The sequence below is a fragment of the Podarcis pityusensis genome (assembly GCF_964106645.2).
Source record: "Podarcis pityusensis genome assembly, chromosome: 10".
In the NCBI taxonomy this organism is placed as follows: Eukaryota; Metazoa; Chordata; class Lepidosauria; order Squamata; family Lacertidae; genus Podarcis; species Podarcis pityusensis.
In genome coordinates, this window is record NC_138035.1 from 24,475,786 (window position 1) to 24,499,287 (window position 23,502).

At 44.0% G+C, this 23,502-nt stretch overlaps 1 protein-coding gene across 3 annotated transcripts in view; it reads left to right on the forward strand.

The window, feature by feature from the left end:
- TBXAS1 (thromboxane A synthase 1) overlaps positions 1 to 22,807 on the forward strand; it is a 210,305-nt gene extending 187,498 nt beyond the window's left edge. For all 3 annotated transcript variants that reach the window (XM_081024038.1, XM_081024039.1, XM_081024040.1), the window contains exons 11-14: positions 14,023 to 14,111; positions 15,974 to 16,111; positions 17,523 to 17,685; positions 19,284 to 22,807. In XM_081024038.1, coding sequence (XP_080880164.1) covers positions 14,023 to 14,111; positions 15,974 to 16,111; positions 17,523 to 17,685; positions 19,284 to 19,358 — 465 coding nt within the window. In that variant the 3' untranslated portion in view covers positions 19,359 to 22,807. The remainder of the gene's footprint in view (positions 1 to 14,022; positions 14,112 to 15,973; positions 16,112 to 17,522; positions 17,686 to 19,283) is intronic.
- The last annotated feature ends 695 nt before the right edge of the window (positions 22,808 to 23,502 follow it).

Consider the following 23,502-nt stretch of genomic DNA (forward strand, 5'->3'; position numbering starts at 1 on the left):
AAGGGATTACGGGTGGGGGAAAACTCTTCTTTAAGAAAGAGCCTGAAATGTGTGTGCGTTGTGTGTTTGGTATGAGCAGCTGATACAGTAATGCTTTCATACATATATATATATATATATATATATATATATATATATATATATATAATCTGGGGTGGGGAATGATAGAAAAATGACAGGGAAATGGGACAAAATGCATCATATCAAATGCTGGCAAAATACAAAGTGTGTGATTACTGTTCATATTATATTACTAGAAGGTGCCCCCCCCCCCGTTCACTCTGCTTGCCAATCTACCTCTCCCCTCTCCATGCCTGTTTCCCTTCCAGACCAGACCACCCTTTTTCTCAACCACACCTTTCCGTTGAGAGGATGATACATCTCACTACCCCTTCCCTGATTCCACCCCTGTCTGCCAGCTACAGATTCCCTCCAAAAGAATAATAGCCCTCCCACACTATTTTCCTATGTTTCTTTCTCTTTTCCCTTCATCTGGTAGAAAAAGCCTCCCTTGGTCTCAGGGAAAGAGAGAGGGAATGGGATCCCCCACCCTCTGGGCAGGCCATGGCAGTGCCTCCCATCCTCCTCCTTCTGAGATGACCCAGGTGCATTCCTGTAATGGCCAGTTTCCAAGTTGGTTCGGAAACTTCAGCTGGTCCTGAAGTCAGTGGCCAGTTGCGCACTGGGGCAAGATGGTTTGAGCATACAGTGGTACCTCGGGTTAAGAACTTAATTCGTTGTGGAGGTCCGTTCTTAACCTCAAACTGTTCTTAACCTGAAGCACCACTTTAGCTAATGGGGCCTCCTGTTGCCGCTGCGCTGCCGCTGCGTGATTTCTGTTCTCATTCTGAAGCAAAGTTCTTAACCCAAGGTACTATTTCTGGGTTAGCGGAATCTGTAACCTGAAGCGTCTGTAACCTGAAGCATCTGTAACCCAAGGTACCACTGTATAATACCAAGCCTGGCTTGGCTACACTGGTGGGCCCAATTCCAAATCCTTAAATGGCTCAGGAACGCAATACCTAAAGGACTGCCTCTCCCCATATGAACTGACTCAGACCCTGCAATCATTATCTGAGGCTTTTGTTTGTGTGCCTCCTCCAAGAGAGGCCCAGAGGGTGGCAACACGACAATGGCCTTTTCTGCAGTGGCTCCCCTCCTGTAGAGTGCTCTTCCCAAGGAAGCCCGCCAGGTGCCTTCATTACATATCTTTAGGTGCCAGTCAAAAACATTCCTCTTCTCCCGGGCCTTTGGCTAATTAAGCAATCAATGGCCTTTAAAGCTGTGTTTTTGTTTTGCGTTATTATGGTATGTATTTTTATATTGTAAGCCTCCCTGTGATCTTTGAATGAAGGGTGGTGTAAAAAATTAATAAATAATAATGCTAGGGTTTTTTGGAAGGAGGGAAACAAGTCACAAGCCCAAGTTCAGATCTAATGCTAAGCTTAGCTATGGTTAACATAGCAGCAGCAGGACCAGGGGAGGAGCAAACCAGCTGCAATTTTCTAAGTGCATCAACACACTTGGTCATCTGCATTAATTCATGGTTTGACTTAGCATTGCATGTGAACTGCAGGCAGCTCCATTACTGGAACTCAAGGACTGTCTCCATGATTTGGAGAATATATTCCATGTGCTTAGTTGAGACAAGGGCAAATCAAGGGCTTGTACAGGCAGTAATTTTTTTATGGTCACTGCAAATTGCTTCCTCCTTAGTACTACTGTGGCATTACCCATCTTCTTGCAATAATAATGTGATGACTGGACAAAGGTAACGGACAAGGGTAATAGCTGTGCTGCGGAGGAAGAAGCCAGTTTGCTCCATTAAAAAAAAGAAAAAAGTTCCCCAAAAGGAATATGTATGCTGTAGTTCAAGAGCAGGAGAGCACTCATATTTCATAGGACAGTTGATTGATTTTTTAGGGAAAAATCTTGAGATGATGAAACATAGCTGTAGGAGTGAGAAGCTTTGTCCTTTTTCATCCAGGGATATATAAGCGCTCATCCCTCCTACTGAAAGGAGAATTAGTAAATCATAAGCTAATAGTGAGAATAGGAAGAAAGAGAAAGCAAAAACCTTACAATTGCAATGTACTTTTTGCCTTCATGCCCTCGTTCCTTTGATAGTATTGAGCAGAACCAATTTAAAGCAACCAACAGGCCTCCAATGTTTTGGTCTTCCTGTGGCACCTTGAATTTAAAAGATGGTCCCTCGTTGTTGTTTTCAAAGCCAATGCTTGGAACAAATCAAAATGTTAGGGTTACTTCAGACATCCTTTTTAAGTACATACGGAGAGCCTTGCTGGATGAGGCCAATGGCCCCTCTAGTCCAGCATCCTGTTCTCAGTAGCCAACCAGATGTCCATGGGACCTGGACACAAGTACTCTCCCTTCCTGTGCTTTCCAGCAGGTAGCATTCAAAAGCCTCTAACAGTGTGGGGGGGGGGGAGAGTGTTATGCATTCTATTGTCCATTCACGATTTGCGCTCATTATGGTATCAGGGTGCTTCTGTGTCATCCCTGCAAACGTTTTTGGACGCAGCTTTCGTTTCCGTGTCCCATAGCTTCCTGCTGAAATCCTGTAGCTTTTTATATGTCCCAAATGTTCCAGTTTTATTGTTTTGTCTCACTTCTGTTGCGTTATAGTACAAAAAAAAGTCTTCCAGATGAAAATAATATAACAACACTGGGTAAGACTTGCAGAAGACCTAATAAAGTAGAACGGTGTGTGGTTTAAATCCACCCCCAGTGCTGTTGCTGTTGTGAGGTGTTGCAGAATACAGTGGTACCTCGGGTTAAGTACTTAATTTGTTCCGGAGGTCCGTTCTTAACCTGAAACTATTCTTAACCTGAAGCACCACTTTAGCCAAAGGGGCCTCCCGCTGCTGCTGCGCTGCCACTGCACGATTTTTGTTCTCATCCTGAAGCAAAGTTCTTAACCCGAGGTACTATTTCTGGGTTAGTGGAGTCTGTAACCTGAAGCGTATGTAACCCGAGGTACCACTGTACACCTGAAAAATACTCTAGTCTAGAGGAGCCCTAAATGTATAAGTGAATGTCTGCCTCTCCTGTCTTAGGTCTGTCTATCTTCCCCTCTACCCAGCCATCAAACTGGAACAGTAAACAGCTTTCTGTGTTACAGAGTCATAGACATTTCCCCACCAGCACGCAAATCCAGCCTAAATAAACTTAAAAATACTGTTCAACTTTCTGCAGTAGAATCCCACACAAGCAGCGAGTGATTATGCTGTGTGCTCTCTAGAGAAAAACCCTTTGGGTTTTCCCCCTTTCGTGCTCACGACACTAAAAGAAATAATAAGCACCCTTCATCAGTCTGATGGGCTCTATTTATATACACCAAGTCAGGAAGGAGGGGAGAGGTTGGAGAGCTCCCCCCCCCCTCCGATTTAGGATTTTGACTTTTTAATTAGATTTCCTCTCTCACAATCACCCAGCTGTCTGGGTTTGAGCCACAGATAAGTGGAGCTAGAGCTGATAGCAAGAGCATCAGGATGGGGGGGGGGAATGAAGTAATTATTATTAGAAGAAGAGTACAATGCGTTCATATGTTTATATGCATATGTACAGTTTTCTCAAATTAGGAGGGTTTCTGGTTAAAGCCCATGTTGGATTAAAGGTGACTAATGCTAAACAATATTTTTTATCGTCATGTTTGACCCTCTGCTTTTCTTGTACACAGAAATGGGAAGGGTCATGGCTCAGTGGTAGAGCATATGCTTTGCATGCAGAATGTCCCACTAGCATCTTCTGGTAGGACTGGGAAAGACCTCTGCCTATGGCTTAGCTCTGTGTAGTGCACAGCAGCAGGGCAAGGGGAGGAGTGAAGTGATTTCTGATCCATGAATTCACATGCTTGCTTATTCACCAGTTGCCCATGCCATCCAAAACGAGCCATGTCTGAAACCGCGGAGAGCCACTGCCAATCACTGTAGACAGTACTGAGCTGATCTGACTCGATATAAGGCCGCTTCCAATGTTCCTAAGGCCAAGGCACAGTCAAGGCCAGACATTCTCAGGGCCTGAGGCACTTCGTAAGTCATGGTGAAGGCTAGCCAAGTTATTCTGCACATGATGCAGAAATCCTGCAAGCACCTCCTTCCACGCCCAGGAGTAAAGATACAACAATAAGCCAAATTAGTCACAATTTGCCACCCTTTTATGACACCCTAGATCAGCTGTCTGAGGCACTCACTCCACCCAATAGTGTTTAATTCAATTTATTTACCTATTTGAAATATTTCTAACCTGCCCTAGATCTCAAAGTGGGGTGCATATTTCATTTAAAACAGCATGCTGACACACACACATTATTATTATTATTATTATTATTATTATTATTATTATTATTATATTTTAATTTACTGAATTTCTATACCACCCATCATCTGATGATCACAGAGCAGTTTGCCATATAAAAACACAAAAATGAATAACATAATAACAACAAACAAAAACAATAACCTCCTCACACAGTTATTATTTATTAAATTCCACACAGTAAACAAAAAAAATTTAAAAAATCTGTCACACCCAAATGCCACAGGAAACATCCAGATTTTAACTTGGTGCCAAAACAAGGCCCCAGGTGGCCCCAGGTGATTCTCAGAGGAGAGTATGTTCCATAGCCATAACAGGTAACCCTGGTGTTCTGCTGGGGTAATGGGAGAGGAAGCACAAGTGACTTGTGCTTCCTGTTTCTGTGGGCTGCATCCAATGTTCTCTGGCTACTAGTGCAAAGGCAAGTTTTAAAGTTGCATAACAGAGAAATCCAACATAACAGCTGTGCTAGCAGAAACTTGCTGCTGAATATATCGTACTGTTGGGCGTGCAACAAAATTTCTAGCAACCTGCTTATGCATTCTCTTTATGCAACAACACTCTGCTAGCATAAAATATGTGTAGCACTTAAGCTACCAAGTGACTTTAACTTAGTGCTGCATTGGATCCAACACAAAAGAAAAGGGAAGATGGCCATTATGGAAAACAGGTTACTGCATTTTATAGGCCTTCAGTGGAGGCAGCAAGACTCTTACTTACGTTCCTAAGCTGCAAGTTAGTTAGATTTCTCCATAACTACATATGCAGGGTGTTGCCATCTGTTCATTACTTTACGAGTCTGTCCAGCAAAATCATGTGCTGGCTGATAAAACAATGTTGGGATCTCACACAAGACAGCAAACCTTAGAACTCGACTGATAAAAAGAGTTTGTTTGTTTCACGTGTATCCTGCCTGTCTCCCATCATGGAATACAAAGAGGTTATACAAGGTCTTGAAGGGCACCAGTTTTCTCTTGGGAATCAGCCATTCCGGGAAGGTCCCTGAACCATGATGAAATTGTGAGAAAACACACACGGTTTCTGCCAAAATATTTTGACCCCAGAATAAATCTATTGATGGCTGAAATCTCTCGCCTGCTTTTTCGCTTTTTTATTTTTGCAAGCTCTGAAAAGATGCCATTGTCAGCTTTTCCTCCCCTGGTATCTGGGATTATGAAATTTTAATTATTATGTTTTCATTCTATCCAAAAGTGCTTTCTTGTGACCAGCAGGATTAAAGGCCAGAAGACAGGTTTGCTCTAGGAGGGTAAACAAAATCAGGATAATGTTTCCTGCATAGCTCTTTTTCAGACACCTCTTTTCTTCTCCTAGGGTGGTAAAGGTTTCCATGGTTCTGATGTAGTTACAGTGTAATTAGAGCTAACCAGCTGCCTGTGAAATAACCAAGTGTGTTTATCTATGCAATCGGAAACAAGGCATTGTAACGGGTAAATCATAAACAGATGGGCATGCTGCCCTGTGGGGTTTGAAAAGGGGAGAGGATGACGTGGGAGGAGGAAACTCTTGCAGGATGGGCACGAATCAAGGATCTTACAATCTCACTTGGAGTCAAATCCCAGTGTGATGTTTTGCACCATGGATGTCTGAAACTGTTCTGCATGAATGGTCATCCATACAGCTCAACTACAAATAACCTCCTAAACCACAATGGGCAGAATGTGGCAACGATTCTCATGAAAGGATGTGAAAGCAGACTCATACAGGAAAGGGGATGTGCAAAGTTTAGCTTCCTAGAAGGGAGAGGTTTGACAATTTACTTGCCTTCTATCAAACCTTTTTGGAAGAAAGTTCTATTGAAGTTAAAGGCCCAATTTGGATGAACACTTAAGCAAACCTTCCCCAACCAGGGGCCCTCCAGATATTTTGGATGACACCTCCCACCAGCCCATCAAGCAATGTCAATGTTCAGAGATGATGCGAGTTGTAGTCTAAATTGTAGAATGCTGATCTAAATCACAGTGAAGCCTTAATCTTGGTCTGATGCTCTTTCCCGTTCCCTCTCTTTCTCTTTGGTGCATGAGACAAGGATACCGACAGATTCTGTTTTCACTTTAGAACAAACCAGAGTTTCAGGTTACATCCAACTTAGGGAACTTTGGTTTGTCCTAACCAAAGCCATGGTTTCAGTTCCTGTACATTTTAAGTAATGTCAGGTTAAACAAATCACAGTTCTTCAAATTCAGATGTACTCCAAAAATAGGGGTTCTTCTAAGTGAAAGCAGAAGTTTTCACAGTCCTCCTGTGCAGAAATGGTGATGAAGATGGGAAAGGCCATGGCTCAATGAACTTCATTCCCAATCATGCCAATGAATACATGCATTCAGGAGTAGCTTCTTCATCTTGCATGCCTAAAGCATGGTTCCTGGAACTATCTAGGCTGAACTGAAGTCAGCAGTTTCAAATTCACAACCTAACTTCCAGCCTTTCATGGACTAAAGCTTAAATCATACAACCCGAGGGAATCCCGTTCTTACAAACTCAGGGTCTGAAGTCAGTCTCCAATGTTTTAAGCACTTGATGTAGGCAATTCTGCTTTTCGCCTTGTGTAAGACAGAGATAATGTGTACTTTATAGTTCCTAACGACATGAGCATGGAGAAGACTATTAATTATATTCATCTCTATCAAATGCTTCTAAGCACCTCAGACAAAAGGTGCTATACAAAAGTGAAGTGGCATTATAAAATGCTGTAAAACTATAAGTTCCCACAGAAATGATTGATACAGAATTATGAAAATGAAGTTTCCCCTTGTCAATGTAAATAATAATTATTCTCTGTGGTGGAGAGTTCTTGATTTTATTTCTGTTATTATGATTACTTGCCTTAATTCCCAGGAAATCTAATCTGGATGTATTGACATACTTGCCCAATGGAAGAGAAAAATTGCTATGCTTGCTGTAGATAACTATTTACAAATACCTATGGGAGGGCCCTGCAGCTCAGCCTTGGAAGGAATGCATACTTTGCATGTGTTGGGTCCTAGGCTCAATCCCGGGCTGCTTTTCTCTGTTACAGTCCCATTTTATGATCCTTCCTTTGGTGAACCTAATGATGAAGCTGCTACAGTGTCACGGCTCAGAAAAACCTTTTGAGGTTATTGTTGAAATACACATTTTCCTGTAGTCTGCAAATATAGTTTGGCACTCAGAATGTGACTTGCATATGTTTTCACTGCCACACTACATTTCCCTTCAAAAGTAACAAAAGGTTTTCAAAATTCAGCACATGCCAGTGGTGAGATCCAGTTATGAAACATGACAGCTTGGTGTCAGGTTGAGAGGCACAAACTGCAGTTCCTTCAATTGCATTCTGTACTCATCAGCATTCAGTATTCGTGGCTGTGTGGAACAGCGAGACCCCCAGTGGCAGGGGCGTCTCTGTGCCCCACATCTCACTACTGAAGCTGATGGGGGAAGCCTGGGCACATGAGAATTATCACAGTGCCTCAGGTCCAGAATGGAATTGTATGTCGTGATCTGGCCAGAACAATAAATGGGCAGTCAGGGCCTGGGGATGGCCCAAACCATGTCTAAATGAAGAAGACCCCTGCTGGATTAGGCCACAGACCCACCTATTCCAGCATGTTCTCACATTGAGAACCCTCCCAGCAGGACCTGAGTGCAACAGCACTCTCCCCTCTTGTGGTTGCCAGCAGCTGGTATCCAGAAGCATTTCCTACCTACATCTATGGAGACAAAGCATAGTTGTTGTGGCTGGCAGCCACGGATAGCCTTCTCCTCCATGAATTTCATCCAGTCCTCTTTTATAGCCATCCTTTACAAATTCTCCTGTGGGAGGTCGGTGTGGCTTAGCAGGTGGAAACAACCACCCACTTTGGTCCCCTTCCCTCTCCTGTTGCCCCTTCAAAGCCAGACTTCCAGGCAAGGGTGCGCATTCCCACATTATGCAGGCATGATGGGCATTTTCTGCCATCCAGCATCCTACAAAGTCTTGCAGATGAGAAAGAAAACACACACAGCCAAAAAAACCAACAACACTTGAAAGGGAACCCTGTTCAGAATTCACATGACAGTCTCTGTTGTGTGTGGAAGGGGGGGGGGGAGAGAGAGATGAAAATTCACACCAGTGCTGATTCCTTTTAATATAAACATAAACTTGAGGAAATGAACATTTGATTAAACTAAACACATGGGCCTTTTATATCCACAGACCTTAATTTAAAGCGTTGTCACCTCCACGCTGCCAATGCCAGCTGGAGGAGAAATGATTTAAATTTATCGTCTGACTTCTAAGTGATTCCACAAAAGTCTGCTGAGAGGGCGACAGGGGAGGGGGTGGCTAGGATAGTGAGGTGGGTGGGTTGAATATTCCTTATTTCAATACATCTGCAGGAACTACTAGAGAATGCTCATATATGACAGGAAAGTTCCAAGTCTCAACTTAAACTACAATGCAAAAACGGTGTGCTACTCAGCTGTTTGGGTGCTTTTGGGATGTATCTTCTTTTAAAAAATAAAAATATTTCCTTCATTAGATTTCTGGGCTGCTTGCAGTTCTAGTTTTATTGTTGTCCTTCCCCTTCTTTCCGAGATCCTTTGCCATTCAGAATTTTCTGCCACCCAAGTTTACATTTTGTACATGCCAATCAAAGGTAAAGAGAGATTTTTCTTTAAAACTGTACCTCCTTGAGTATATGGAGAGAATAGAAATAACTTTTTGGTGCGAGTGTGTGCTTTTAAAGATGAAAAATGAAACCTTGTTTGTTACATTGTAAGGGAATATTTAGGCGTGTAGGATCCAGTTTAAGGCAAAGAATTGCAGCTTCCCTTGTACGAAAGGCAATGCTGGAAAAGTCAAATCATTTTATCACATACTTTCTGCTGGGATAGGGTGGCTAAATACGTCAGCTCATCCCACCCTGGTGCTGTCCAGATGTTTTGAACTGCAACTCCCATCAACCCTGACCATTGACCAAGCTGCTTGTGTTGATGGGAATTGTATTAACTTGGGCCCATTATATCTTTGCAGATGACCTCCCATGGCACAAACCAAGTCGATCTTTACGATCCTCTGGGCATGGGACAAGAAGTGATTCTTCTAAGCTAAAAAAAAAAGTGACTCAAACTCATTTTCATAGTTGGGAGTACTTTCAGAGTGAATTGCACCCCAACACAGAGGAATGTGCTTCACTCCCTAGTGAATTGACAGACTTAGGTTTGTCATGACTAACTTGTTCCATTCATTTTAATTAACATTAATTTATGTGGGGCAATCATGGAAAGTATTTCACGAGCCATATAATTGACAAGTTACAATTTGTTTTCATGAATTTCAAGGGTGTAAATCCAAAGCCAACATAGATGTGGGAAATTTCCTTCTATACGAGGGTAGGGCAGACTCCAGGCTTGCCTGGTTCACTTTGCTTTGTACCAGAATGCCAAGATCTACCAACCAGAGCCAGGTACAATAATTAGAATTAATGTACAGAGTGCAGCTAGCCCATGAGTTTGTTTTCAGACCTCAACCAATCACACAGTCGTTCCTTTTCCGGTTAGTTTTCTTCATTTCAGCAGGCTACCTTAGATAGGAAAAGTTGTTTTGTTATTGAGATTGTCTGGAGTCATTGAAACCCTTGCAGACCCTCTGCAGATGACCCAAACACCACATTTTACCTTTTGCCCACTCCTCTTCCAGACAGTTAAGTGTCTCTTTTTTCCACGGATCTCAGCTGAATCCTCTACATCATTGGCTTATAAATAAAAAGGTCTGGCAAGAAAACAAGGAATTCAGTTGGTTTTGCTAGGTTTTTAAACATTTCATTCATTGAGCACCAGTGAAATGGTGGAAATACACAAAACTAGTTTTAGAGAGGGGGAGAATTAGTGGTGTTGGTGGAGGAGCAATAGGACAAAAGCCAGTATTAAGTAAATCAGATGCTTCCTTCCTTCCTTCCTTCCTTCCCCCTCCCCTCCCTTTTACAGAGTCCTTCCTTCTTGCAAACTGTAGGATTTTAGATTCTTTATTCTCAGGTTTAGGGATGATTTACACACCCATGCATGCCTTCTTATGATTGTAATGCTTCAGAACGTTGGTAGAGCAGTGGGTGCTTGTATGTCTCCTTGGGGAGCCCTCCATTCATAAAGGGAAAAAGTAGTACATCAAGGAGAACATTAGGCCCACCTGCAGTACTGTATCACCTTAAACAGCCATGGTTCCCCCCACCAAAGAATCAGGGGAACTGTAGTGTACAAGGGTTTCTGTTAGGAGACCCTTATTTCCCTCACAGAGCCACAGTGCTGAGTGTGGTTTAACAATCCCTCTTGCCAAATAACTCCAGTTCCTTGCGTGAAGGGATTGCTAACCCACTCTGGGAATTGTAGTTCTGCAAAGGGAATAGGGATTCTTCTGACAACTCTCAGCCCCCTTAACAAACTGCATTCTCAGGATGCTTTAGGGGAAGCCATGACCATTTAAAGTGTTGTGAATCTGCTTTAAACTGGAGGGGGCCTTAAACTGGAAACCTCTTTCCCGCGCACACTATTTTTTCTTTAAGTACAGTGGTACCTCGGGTTAAGAACTTAATTCATTCTGGAGGTCTGTTCTTAACCTGAGGTACCACTTTACCTAATAGGGCCTCCCACTGCCACCGCCATGCGATTTCTGTTCTCCTCCTGAAACAAAGTTCTTAACCTGAGATACTATTTCTGGGTTAGCGGAGTCTGTAACCTGAGGTACCACTGTAATGAGCTTTATTCAAATGTTCAAAAAGGCACCTGTGCTCTGAATTGGTAGTCTCAGGAGGACCGAAGTGTGTGCTTTTTCTGAATATGTACATGTTTTTAGAACATAGAAACCTGCCTTATACTTAATCAGCTCCTTGGTCCACCTAGCAGGATTCCCAAAAGGACTGTTGCAGCCTTGCTGGAGATTCTGTGCATTGAATCCGGAACACTGGCATGCAATGCATGGTCTCTACCATTGAGCTGCAGCCCTTCCCCTTCACAATTGGCCATTATCTTCCTTCCCCACGATTCTCACAGCTTCCATACTTCTAAAAGTCCAACCTGTGTATTTTAGGTAGACTTTAAAAATTCATTATTACCTTCTCTCTGCAGTCTCTTTAAACACAAGACCTGGTTATGGGCAAAGCCCTGCTGCAAAATACTGTTATGTGTGAGAATTCTGCTCGGTCTGTAACCCCTTGCATCTATCAATAAGGTTATTGCAAAAGTTTGCAGTGAAGCACCTCTAATGTTGCCTAACATTATCAGGTTTCCTTGACCTCCGTTGGCCTGAGTATGAAATAGAGATGGATCTAGTTTTGTTGGTAGATTATCCTGCTCCTAGAAGCTGGCAAAGGTCAGCTGTCCAGGCTGCATTCTTTGATCTCTCAGTAGACTTTGATCCATGTGATCAAGAAATATTGCTGGCATTTTTGCTGACCCTGGCTGCAGTCAACAGGAATGCATTTCAGGGAGGACGACAATGAGGTCAATGTTGATCCTAAATATTCTTTTACAGTGCTGGATTCTGTGGATGTGAATCAAATCTAGAGTTGATTTACGCACACCCTCACACACACAATGCTATCACACTTGATTTGCAAATTTGTGATAAAGTCGTTATCTTGGACTGTGTTAGGCGAGACCCAGGCGCAAATCCACTCTCTGTTGTGAAGCTCAAGCAGTGGCTCTCAGCCTCATGGGGATTTGGATGGGCTGGGAGGGAATTGTGTACTGAGCAGAGGGGATTAAAAATGCAATTACAAAAAATGAGGAATCAGAAACAGAAAGTGTACAGATAATTTGCGTATTCTCCCTCTATGCTTTTCCTGCATGTCGCGTGGATGTGTCATTTATGGCTCTCCCTGTCAAAGTGAAGACGAGTGTATTTACCATTGTGGTGGCAGCACAGTACATAGGGGCATAGGTGGAAAACACATGTGCAATCTTGATTCATGCATTGCTTCCTTTCAACATGTGAAGCAGACAGGAATGGGCCCTCATTTTCCCGTAAGTTCAGTTCTCCACATCAATTTGGAGAAGTGTGAATTTTGAAGGATGGCTGTGTTTCAGTTTTCATAATCATTTCAAAAAGTGCAGATTGATAGGATTTGTCCTTAATGTGAACTCCATTGAATTCCTCCCCCATTCCCAGGTCCATATTCAGAAATCATGGCTGGATGGAGTCGAAAGGATAAAGTCCCCAGGAGTCTCTCTTCACCCTTATCCATTCCTGCTCTTGGTGAAAAAAGTCACATAAGTCACTCTTTCCTTTGCTGCCTCATTCCTCTCTTAGCATTAGGACTGATTCTCCTATGTACTTTTAATAATGTGTGAGAAGAGATCAATAAAGTATGCAACAAAGCCAAATTCACAACTGAAGGAACAACAGACCATCTTGGATCCCATGATTAAACCCTTATGGGCTCCCTCAAATCTTCATAGAACGTTTGGCTTATCTGAGCATAAAGTGTCTTGTAGCAGTTTATCCTACGTGAATTTTTAGGAGAGCCTGCTAGAATTCCAAGTACTCTCTGCTTGATTCGTCAAGGTCTTGCGTATAGTTTTGCTGCCCTCGCCTGGTAAAACAGAGCAGTAATTTGTGCTGCTGAACCAATTTCCCTAGAGGAGGAGGAGGAGGAAAGGGAAATTACTCATATGCCTCTGGGCCTTTCCCAGCAGCAAAAGTGGGCAGAAATAAATCAGGATGAACTACTAGAAAAAATGTGGAGTTCTTGGGGGGGGGGGGCAAATATGCCACCCACACCCTGCAATAAATTTTTTTTTTTAGCATGAGTGTATTCATCATGGGAGTTCGGACTATGGAATGCATAACATATAGGAATGTAGGAAGCTGCCTTTGACAGATCAATTGGCTCAGTACTGCCTACACTGACTGGCAGCACTGCTCCAGGGTTATGAGCAGAGGTCTTTCCAGCCCTGGTGGAAGATGCCAGGGATTGAACCCGAGAGCTTTTTTGTGTTTTTTGTTTTTTTTACAGAAGTATGTGTAATGTATCTCGCATTTTTTCCATGTAACATTTTTACAAATCAGTTTCATTTGTTGAGACATTAGTGGGGGGAAAGGGGTGGAGGGGGGGAAGATGGGTGGGGTCGGGTGGCGATGTTTCTATTTTGCTTAATGTATGTAGGGTTTCGTGTCAGCATTGCTCATGCCGGTTCTCTGCTGTTCATTTGTGTTTCCTTGGTGGTGAGAGAGGTTGGGGTTGGCCTATGGTGTGGTAAGACGCTTTTACCCCAGTATGGCTCCCCTTTATCACATACACAGCCCAACAAGACAATGACAATAACCCACCAACAGCATACACATCAATATGGCTAACCTGATCCAAAACACCGACCCACCCCACTCACACACGAGAACCTGAGAGCTTCCACATGCAAAGCAGATGCTCTGGGCCTTCCCCTATGTGGGTGGGGTAAGCAGTAAAGTCTAGCTGGCTCGGAGGTTGTCGTCTTCTGCATCTTTATGATGGGGGAGGAAGGGAAAGGAGAATGTTAGCCGCTTTGAGACTCCTTAAAGGGAGTGAAAGGCGGGATATCAAATCCAAACTCTTCTTCTTCTTCCTTTACGGTGGTCCTTTCCACCTTAAGGGGTCCCATCAGAGAAAGTAAGGTGGAGATCAATATCTTAATAAAACATTAAAAAATAATTACCCTCACACCCACGTTTTGCAGGGTCTTCCTGACTACGAAAACATACATGAACTCCCCTACTTGGATATGGTGATAGCAGAGACTCTGCGCATGTATCCACCAGCGTTCAGGTTAGTAGAAATCCCTCTTCCAGAATCTGTCGTGCACGCTTTCTCAGGCCAGGACTGGGTATTCAGAATCTGGCAGTGGCTGGATTGATGCTGCCGCTGTGCTTTATTTGATTTCAGTCCTGCCATTTGATCCAGAAGGATTGCCAAAGCAAGATTGTATAACATAATACAATATAAAAACATGGGGGCTGTTTTAGCCCCTTCCAAAGGCTTAGTGTTGCTCTGGGAATGGGCTGAACAGGTGCCGCTGCAGAGAGAAGGGACAAGATGTCCGGTGCGTAATTCCTTCAAAACAAGTGCTTTTTGAGCCCTGCAGGGCTGAGATACTGTGACTGCATAGCCTGTGCCGAGGCTAACATTTATTTTCTTTTTCTTAAAAATGTCTACTCTACCTTTTTACCAGCCAGGTTGCCTACGCTGCTATTTGATTTCGAAACAATGCAAAGATGAACTTTCAAAACAGACTGAAACAAAACAACCTAAAAATATTCAGTTCAAACGGCAGCAACTAAAAATAGAAAGAGGCAGGTTTATCTTATCTGATATTAAAAGCTTGAGAAAGAGAGGACAGCTGTAACCTGGTGCCTAAAGGATAACAAAACACCAGTGTCAGATGAATATGGTTGGGAAGAGACCACAGAGGTGGCCTGGTCCTTAGTGAGGAAGGGGAAGCAAAGGTAGAGGGACTTGGAACAAGGCCTCCTCTGAGGATCTTGGCATATGGGACATGGCAATACTTAAAGATGCACTTGCCCCCAAGCTGTTTAGAAAGATATTTAAGCAGAAATACAGCTAAGCCAAAAGGGCACCCAAATTCTGCTGCCATATTCAGAGGTGCAAATCTGGGAGGCAGGGTTTTCAGGGGCATGGTGGGCAGAATGAGAGGAGGATCTCACACACAAAAAGCCTTGCTAGATCAGGCCAGTGGTCCTTCTTAGTCTAGCATTCTGTTCTCACAGTGGCCAGCCAGATACCTGTGGGAGGCCCACAAGCAGGACTTGAGCTCAACGGTTACTCTCCCATCCTGCAGTTTCCAGCAGCTGATATTCAGGATACTGCCAGGAAGAGCTGCTGTGGGTGCCATTTCACCCACACTACCCACCCACTAGGGACGCGGGTGGTGCTGTGGGTTAAACCAGAGCCTAGGACTTGCCGATCAGAAGGTCGGCAGTTCGAATCCCTGTGACGGGGTGAGCTCCCGTTGCTCGGTCCCTGCTCCTGCCAACCTAGCAGTTCGAAAGCACATCAAGTGCAAGTAGATAAATAGGTACCGCTCCAGCGGGAAGGTAAACAGCGTTTCCGTGCGCTGCTCTTGTTCGCCAGAAGTGGCTTAGTCATGCTGGCCACATGACCCGGAAGCTGTATGCCGGCTCCCTCGGCCAATAAAGCGAGATGAGCGCCGCAACCCCAGAGTCGGCCACGACTGGACCTAATGGTCAGGGGTCCCTTTACCTTTACCTTACCTACCCACTGGAATTGACAAGGGGATGTTCCTCCCACTTGCTGCTGCTCTAAACACACACACACACACACACACACACACACACACACTTACTTCAAGGGGAAATATATTTTTGTTTCCTAACTATGCTTTGAAGTGTGCTAGAAAACAAACCGGAAGCCAATGGCAGTCCTTTTTAGTGTTAAAATATGCTCCCTGCAAGCAGGTTGCCAAACTAAGTGATCTGGGCAGCCACATTATCTAAGCAGCCTGCTCTCTCTCTCTACTTGGAAGTTTCCTTTTCAGTGATCCTAGCCATGCTTCCCTCACTCAAAGGTTTACATGCAGAAGCTTCTCCAAGTACGTCTTCCCTGTGCATTTGTCTTCGCATTCTTGAAACGTGCCACCTTTGCTCTTGTAGGTTCACCCGGGAAGCAGCAAAAGACTGCTTAGTTTTGAAGCAACGTATACCTGCTGGTGCTATAATGGAATTTGCTGTTGGACACCTCCATTACAATCCAAAGATCTGGCCGGAACCTGAGAAGTTTATTCCCGAGAGGTATGTGGTCTGTTGAACATTCTCCCTTTGATGAGACCCAGTAAAATCAAACCTGGTTTCTTACACAGCCAATAATGGAAGGGCATTGATTTGTGAAAGAGAGACAGAAATAGCTCACTTGGTGGGCCTTGATTTCTCCGTTACTTCTTCTGTAGGACTAAGGATTATGGTGCCCTCTTACTTTTGCAGGCTTTGGCCAGGTTCACGTGAACAGTTATTTTAACCAGAGTTTCTTATAGACCAGGCCCAGGTGTCAAATGCTGCCCTGCAGACCTCTCTCTGGCCCTTGAGAGATCCCCACCAGCCTGGCTTCACACCCTTCTTGAGACTTGTGTCCTTGAATTCTGATCCGGACCCTTGCTGGCTTGGAGGGAGGATTGACAGGGGTGCTTATTAGTAGAACTTTACATTCATTGATACACCCAGCTTAGCTTCTGGCTCTGCCCACCCCTAGCCTAATGCACTTTTACTCCCACCAAGATCTAGCCTACATGTTGCTGTTGGGTCACAGACACCCAGACAGTGATGTCTGTAATGTAGCCAGCTGGGATAGCTCAATTAGTAGAGCACAAAGACTGTTAATTTCAAGGTGATGGGTTTGAGACCAATGCTGGGCCAAATATTCCTGCACTGCAGGAGGTTGGACTGGATGACCCAACTCTACGGTTCTGTGAGTGCTGCTCTGCACTTTGCCATTAGGTACAGGATGGAAATGCTGGTGCAAATACTTTTTTTCACAGTACTACTTTCACCCTCGGTGGCTGCTGTATGGGGGTCCTGAATCAACCATCTCCTGTGCTATCCTAATTCTGTACATATTCCCATAGTACTTTTGGCCACCACACAATAGTTTCTCTTGGTACGCATGCTGTTGGGCTCCAACTTCCCCCAGCTCAGCATGGCCAACGGTTAGGGGATGATGAGAGCTGTCATCCCACATCTGGAGGAGCAAAGCTGTTCCTTTCCCCTGCTGTAGACCTCTCGCTTTCTGTTGAAACTGGCAGGAGTGACGACATGGTGTCCTTTCCCCATTAGGTACAACTACTATTGTCTCCAGAACCTGCTAAACTGGGAAGATGCATGCATGAAAGGGGCATGGCTAGCTACTTAAGACTTCGGGAACAGGCCCCAATTTTGCACATGCTAATTTATATGTAGAGATGCAAACTTAAGCTGTTGGGGTGGGTTGCACTGTGGGTGGGCTGGTCTTGCTGCCCCACCTTTAATCTGTTGGCAAGAGGAGCTGCTTATGTGTTTATTAAAAATGAAGAACAAACGGGCAGATTAATGTGGCTGGGGTCTCACTGGCATTCCATTTTGCTTGCAAGATGATCAGGCACACTACAAAGTGAAAAAATACAGTTTTAAGGTTTTTGGTTTATTTTAATCTATTGGTTTTCTTGCCTCACAGGTTTACAGCAGAGGCCAAGCTGCAGCGTCCCCCACTTTCTTACCTCCCCTTTGGGGCTGGCCCTCGTGGATGCATTGGCACCCAGCTGGCTTTGATGGAAATAAAGGTGGCATTTCTGAGAATCTTGCAGAAGTTTGAGTTCAAAGCCTGCTCCAAGACAGAGGTTTGTAGCGATTCCTGGAACTATGTCTCTCTGCTCAGCGGAATATTATAGAGGGGAACTGTGTGTTGGAATTGGAGTTGTTTTTACAAAGGAGAAGTCTTTCTTTGTCTGCCTTCAGCACTGTTGTGCGGATCTCTACCCAATCTTTTAAAAGCAGATTTGGCACCCCCGTCTATGATCATAAGTGGAGTACTGCAGGATGGGACCAAAGATCTACCTAGTAGAGCATCCAGTTCCCCAGAGTACCCAACCAGACATCAATGGCAATCCAATGCGAAGCCCACAAATAGGAAATGAGCACATATTCACTGCATCTATATTCCACCTTTCCTCTAAAGAGGTCAAGGTAAAGGATTCTCCCCGCTGAATCCTCAACAACCCCATGAGTTAGGTAAGGCTGAGAGTGATTAGTCAAGGCCACCCAACGAGCTTCATAGCTGAATGGGGGATTTGAACCTTGGTATCCCAGCCCAGTGCTCTAACTCCCTACTGTAACCTTCATACTTTCTACACTCATGGAACTTATTTCAGCATTGACACTTGGGAATGAGGAACCTCTGCAAAGCTACCATTAACCCATTGCATATAGCTGGAGATATATGACTTATAGGGTGTGCCCATCAGTTCACAGCAGGAAGCTGGCCAGGTCTAGTGTAAGGTTCCCAGACATCCCCGTTTCCTGGGGACAGTCCCTGGATTTACAAATCAGTCCCCTGACAAAATCCATTGAAGTTTAAAAGTGTCTCCAGATTCATTGAAAAAAATCTGGTAACCTTAGTCTAGCTTCCCCTGCCATCTCCACACATTAACTGAGAGTAGACTCTCAAACACACCCAACACAAATCCAGCAGAAGAATGTTACAAAGGAAGATTGGTTCTGCCCAGTGCTCCCCCCCCCCCAAAAAATAGGTGCCGGTAACTCACCATGAAGTTGAAATATATAAAAACATTGTCCAGTAGCACCTTAGAGACCAACTAAGTTTGTTCTTGGTATAAGCTTTCGTGTGCATACACACTTCTTCAGAAGCTTATACTAAGAACAAACTTAGTTGGTCTCTAAGGTGCTACTGGACAATTTTTTTATATATTTCGACTGCGTCAGACCAACACGGTTACCTACCTAAATCTCACCATGACGTTGTTACAGTGCCACACCTCTCAACAACAAGTACCCCTTGTGGGGGAAAGCACTGGTTCTGCCATTTCTGGTCTTCTGATTGGGAAAACCCTGAGATGGTTTCAAGGAACTCAGACTCTCCTTCTGCAGCGGCTTCATGACTACAATTCTATCCCCTTCAAAGCTCACACAAGTATTTTGCTGGATGGGAAGGGTGGGAACCTTGCTTCCCTACATTCATCTAAGGCAGGTATAAGGAACATTTAGCGCTCCAGATGCTGCAAAACTACAGCTTCCATCAGCCCCAACAAACATGACCCATGTCTGGGGTGGTGAGAGGTGTAGCTCAGCAACATCTGGAGGGCCAAGATGTTCCTCACACCTGTTCTAAGGAGACCTGTCTGGCATTTACTGAGCAGTGGCTTAGGGGAAGTGTACCTCTTAACTTGCTTTTTGTGTTCCGTTTCTGCACCCAATCCAGATTCCTTTGAAGGTGAAATCTCACATGACACTCGGACCACAAAATGGAGTCTACATCAAGGTGGTTCCTCGATAGAGCAAAACGGCCAGCAATCTCGATGTGCCTTCTAAGGAGATGCCAGCTTGCTGTGTGATGTATGACTGCTGCAAACTATGTGCTGGAAGAGCCTTCCCCCTTTTACCTTCCTTGAAAATAACAGGTGCCTATTTGATTCTGCCATATCTTAGCTGGGCCAGAAAAGATTTGTAAGACAGCCTTGTATTTAAGAACTCGCTGAAAAGCCATAGCCAACCAGGAATTCCATGTGGGCAAGTGAACTGAGGGAGAGGGTGATTTGCCCTCCTTACACCAGCCCATTTGGTAAAAGGCACTGTAAAAAACTAGGCTGCTAAGAGGCTGGTATCCTCCATTTCAGTGTTGGGTGCAGAGCAGGCTAACTTTATCAAAATTGCAGGTTACTACTTTTTTTGGGGGGGGGGGTTGCCTTAAGAACTAATGGCAAAGTTCGGAATACAGGTAGGCTAATGAGCTAACACTCCCTTCCAAACCCTGCCACGGAAAGCCAGTCCATACACGCAACAAAACAGAAGAAGCAGTGCAAGAGATCTGCAATTCTTGCTCCACTTCTGCTGCAACATGGATGTGGATGCTCAAGATCCACTTAGCTTCCGTGATGACTTGTGCTATTCTTCGAGTGTAAATAACTATTGACTTGTGCTGGCATGTTGATCAGGCAACTTCTCCTAATGGTTGTCTACAAGCAACAGCAAAATCAGTTTCCTTTGTCCTCAGCTGGTGATGATAATGCGCAGGTTCGATCCCCGTAAGGAACAGCTGCATATTCCTGCATTGCAGGCGTTTGGACTAAGCGATCCTCAGGGTCCCTTCCAACTCTGCGATTCCATTACATAATTAGCAGTTTGTGATCTTTAAAAAGGAAAACTTCCTTACATTTTCTTAGAAGAGAAGTTCTATGACAATTACAAGAAATCTTAGGGATGCCAAATTGCCCTATCCAGACCAATTCCTGCAATTCTACAGGGGAATCTCAGGACAAAAAGAGAAGCAAATTTTCTGATGGGAGGTCAGAAAGCAACGTAACATGCGATGCAGAAGGCCAACTTCTGCAGAAAGGGCCTTGGGATGTAATCATAACCCCACTTACTAGGAGCAAGTGCCATTGAATTCAATACTGTTGGGGAAATATCGCAGTTAAAACCCAATACTTTGGGTGCTGCCTGGAATGGCCAATAGAATCCAGACATCAATTACCAGTAAAACAGGGGAAAAAATTAGGTTTTACATGGCCAGTACTACCTTAACCAGCAAGTACTATGGAGTGGTACACCAAATATGAAAACAGCACAAACATTTATACACTTACAAGCAGAAGGGCAGTTATGACCATATCTGACGCTTGTACTGGTTTAATCATGAGGCACAACAACGTTATCTTTCTCTCCTGCCTTTGTACTTAACAGTTATAGCAATAGTTCCTGCATACATGTTGTTCTGTTCTTCTCTCATGGTTTTCTTGCAAGCACAATCTTCACAATCCAACCAAGCCCTTCTCTCACACAATTCAGTTTTCATTGTATAATCACAGAATCAGAGTTGGAAGGGACCGCAAGGGTCATCCAGTCCAGCCCTCTGCAATGCAGGAATCTCTTTCATGCGCTACCAACTGAGCTATCCCCAAAATCAATAGTTTCTCCAACAATAGGATGTGTACATCTGAGTAGACATGGGTAGCCATAGCAAGAACAGAGGACATTTTCCAACTAGAACTGTTTTACCTCTAGGTGTCAAAATAAGAGAAGAATTTTACCCCTGAAGATGATGTTTTCCTTTGGACCACATCAGCGAGGCCAAGGGCACAGGACCTCCACACACACTGCCCGGGCTTGTGCCCCAGGGAAGTCACTTTAGTGCTGCTAACACAGCTGTTTGACTTCACCCTTGGAGACACACTCCATTGCCTCATGAGACAGACGGGTGCCAACAATCAGGCAGATTGCACGTTACTGACACATTTTCATTTTTGAGATGTACTCTGAAAAACTTTTGGTTTTCCAAAACAGGCCAGAGTTTGAACTTGGTTGTGTGCATGTAAATAAATAAATAAGCAGAACTGGCACCCACCCTATGCTACACTGACAGTATTTTATATACTTTGGCCTCAAATTTAAGTGCTATCCTGGAGATAACCAGACCAAGGAACAAGGTGGAAAAATTTGTTCTGTTTATCCAAGTAAATTCTTTGTGCAGACATCCTAGGTGAGTGTCTGCAGCATAGGTATGCAAAGGTATGCAATTGATTATAGCTATTTTGAGAAAATAGTTACAAATCCACATTGGCCCCGAGTAGCAGAAAATCTATAGCAGGCATGTCCAAAGTCCGTTTTGGGGGCCTAATCCGGCCTGCCGGTCAGTTTAATCTGGCCATTGTGGCAGTTTATTAACTTCAACAACTTCAATCCTAAGAAAAGTTCAACAACTTTGGGGTAAAATAATAAAAAAACCCTCAACAACTTCAATCCTAAAAAAAGGTTAACAACTTTGGTTGGCCCTTCACTTCATCAAATCTGGCCCTCTTTGAAAAAAGTTTGGACACCACTGATCTACAGCTTCTTACTGTTTTCTATAATAGGAGTGGAATGGTTTGTTAGGTTTGGTTTCCCTAGGGGTGAAAAGGTTACTTTACAAATGAGTAGCAACTGCAAAACTGCAGCCATTTTATACCACAAGAAAAACCCCAAAGTAACCTTTCCCCCTCCTTTTGGAAAGCAGAAAATTTATGTTCTGTTATCTTGAGAGATATCAAGTAAATTGGGCTACTGTTGAAAAATACTTAAGGGGGCAAGTTGTATTACAATGCAGTCCTGTCTGCACAAAAGTAAGGCCTAGTCGTTTCAGTGGCCTTTGACCAGAGAATACAGGAACTTAAATGGGGTATTTTAAAACCAACCCATCGAAAGTACAGTTTTATGAGGATATCCTCCAGTTCCCAAAGTCAGTCTTGACAAATGCAGTTTAACTGTCTAATCTTACCAAACAATGGAGGCATTTTGTGAATGTTAACTGGCTGCAGAAATAGTCTATGATTTAGAGCACATTCATTAACCTTTTCAGTTAATGGGCTGTCCCACAAATTGTGTTAGAAAACGTACAAAGCTGCCTCACACAAAGTCAGACCAGGGGTCCAAGTATTATAAGATTATGTGTGTACTCTGGCTAGCAGCAACTCTCCACTGTTCCAGGCAGGAGCCTGTCACAGCTGAGATGCCAGGGACTCAACCTAATGTACTACATCACTAAGCTATGGCTCTTCCTCAGTAGAAGGCAACTTTTAAAAACTGAAAATATTGAGAGTGGTTAACCAGTTAAAACTGCAACCCCCCCCCAATACTTTCACTCAGAAGTGGCACCTGCATCAATCAACTTGAACTTACCTTCCAAGTAAATCAAGATTTAGTTCACTTCCTAGTGAAAAGCAAAAGAAATCAACAAATAAGTCTCTGAAATACATACTCATAGAATCATAGAATCATAGAGTTGGAAGAGACCACAAGGGCCATCGAGTCCAACCCCCTGCCAAGCAGGAAACACCATCAGAGCACTCCTGACATATGGTTGTCAAGCCTCTGCTTAAAGACCTCCAAAGAAGGAGACTCCACCACACTCCTTGGCAGCAAATTCCACTGTCGAACAGCTCTTACTGTCAGGAAGTTCTTCCTAATGTTTAGGTGGAATCTTCTTTCTTGTAGTTTGGATCCACTGCTCCGTGTCCGCTTCTCTGGAGCAGCAGAAAACAACCTTTCTCCCTCCTCTATGTGACATCCTTTTATATATTTGAACATGGCTATCATATCACCCCTTAACCTCCTCTTCTCCAGGCTAAACATGCCCAGCTCCCTTAGCCGTTCCTCATAAGGCATCGTTTCCAGGCCTTTGACCATTTTGGTTGCCCTCCTCTGGACACGGTCCAGTTTGTCAGTGTCCTTCTTGAACTGTGGTGCCCAGAACTGGACACAGTACTCCAGGTGAGGTCTGACCAGAGCAGAATACAGTGGCACTATTACTTCCCTTGATCTAGATGCTATACTCCTATTGATGCAGCCCAGAATTGCATTGGCTTTTTTAGCTGCCGCGTCACACTGTTGGCTCATGTCAAGTTTGTGGTCAACCAAGACTCCTAGATCCTTTTCACATGTGCTTG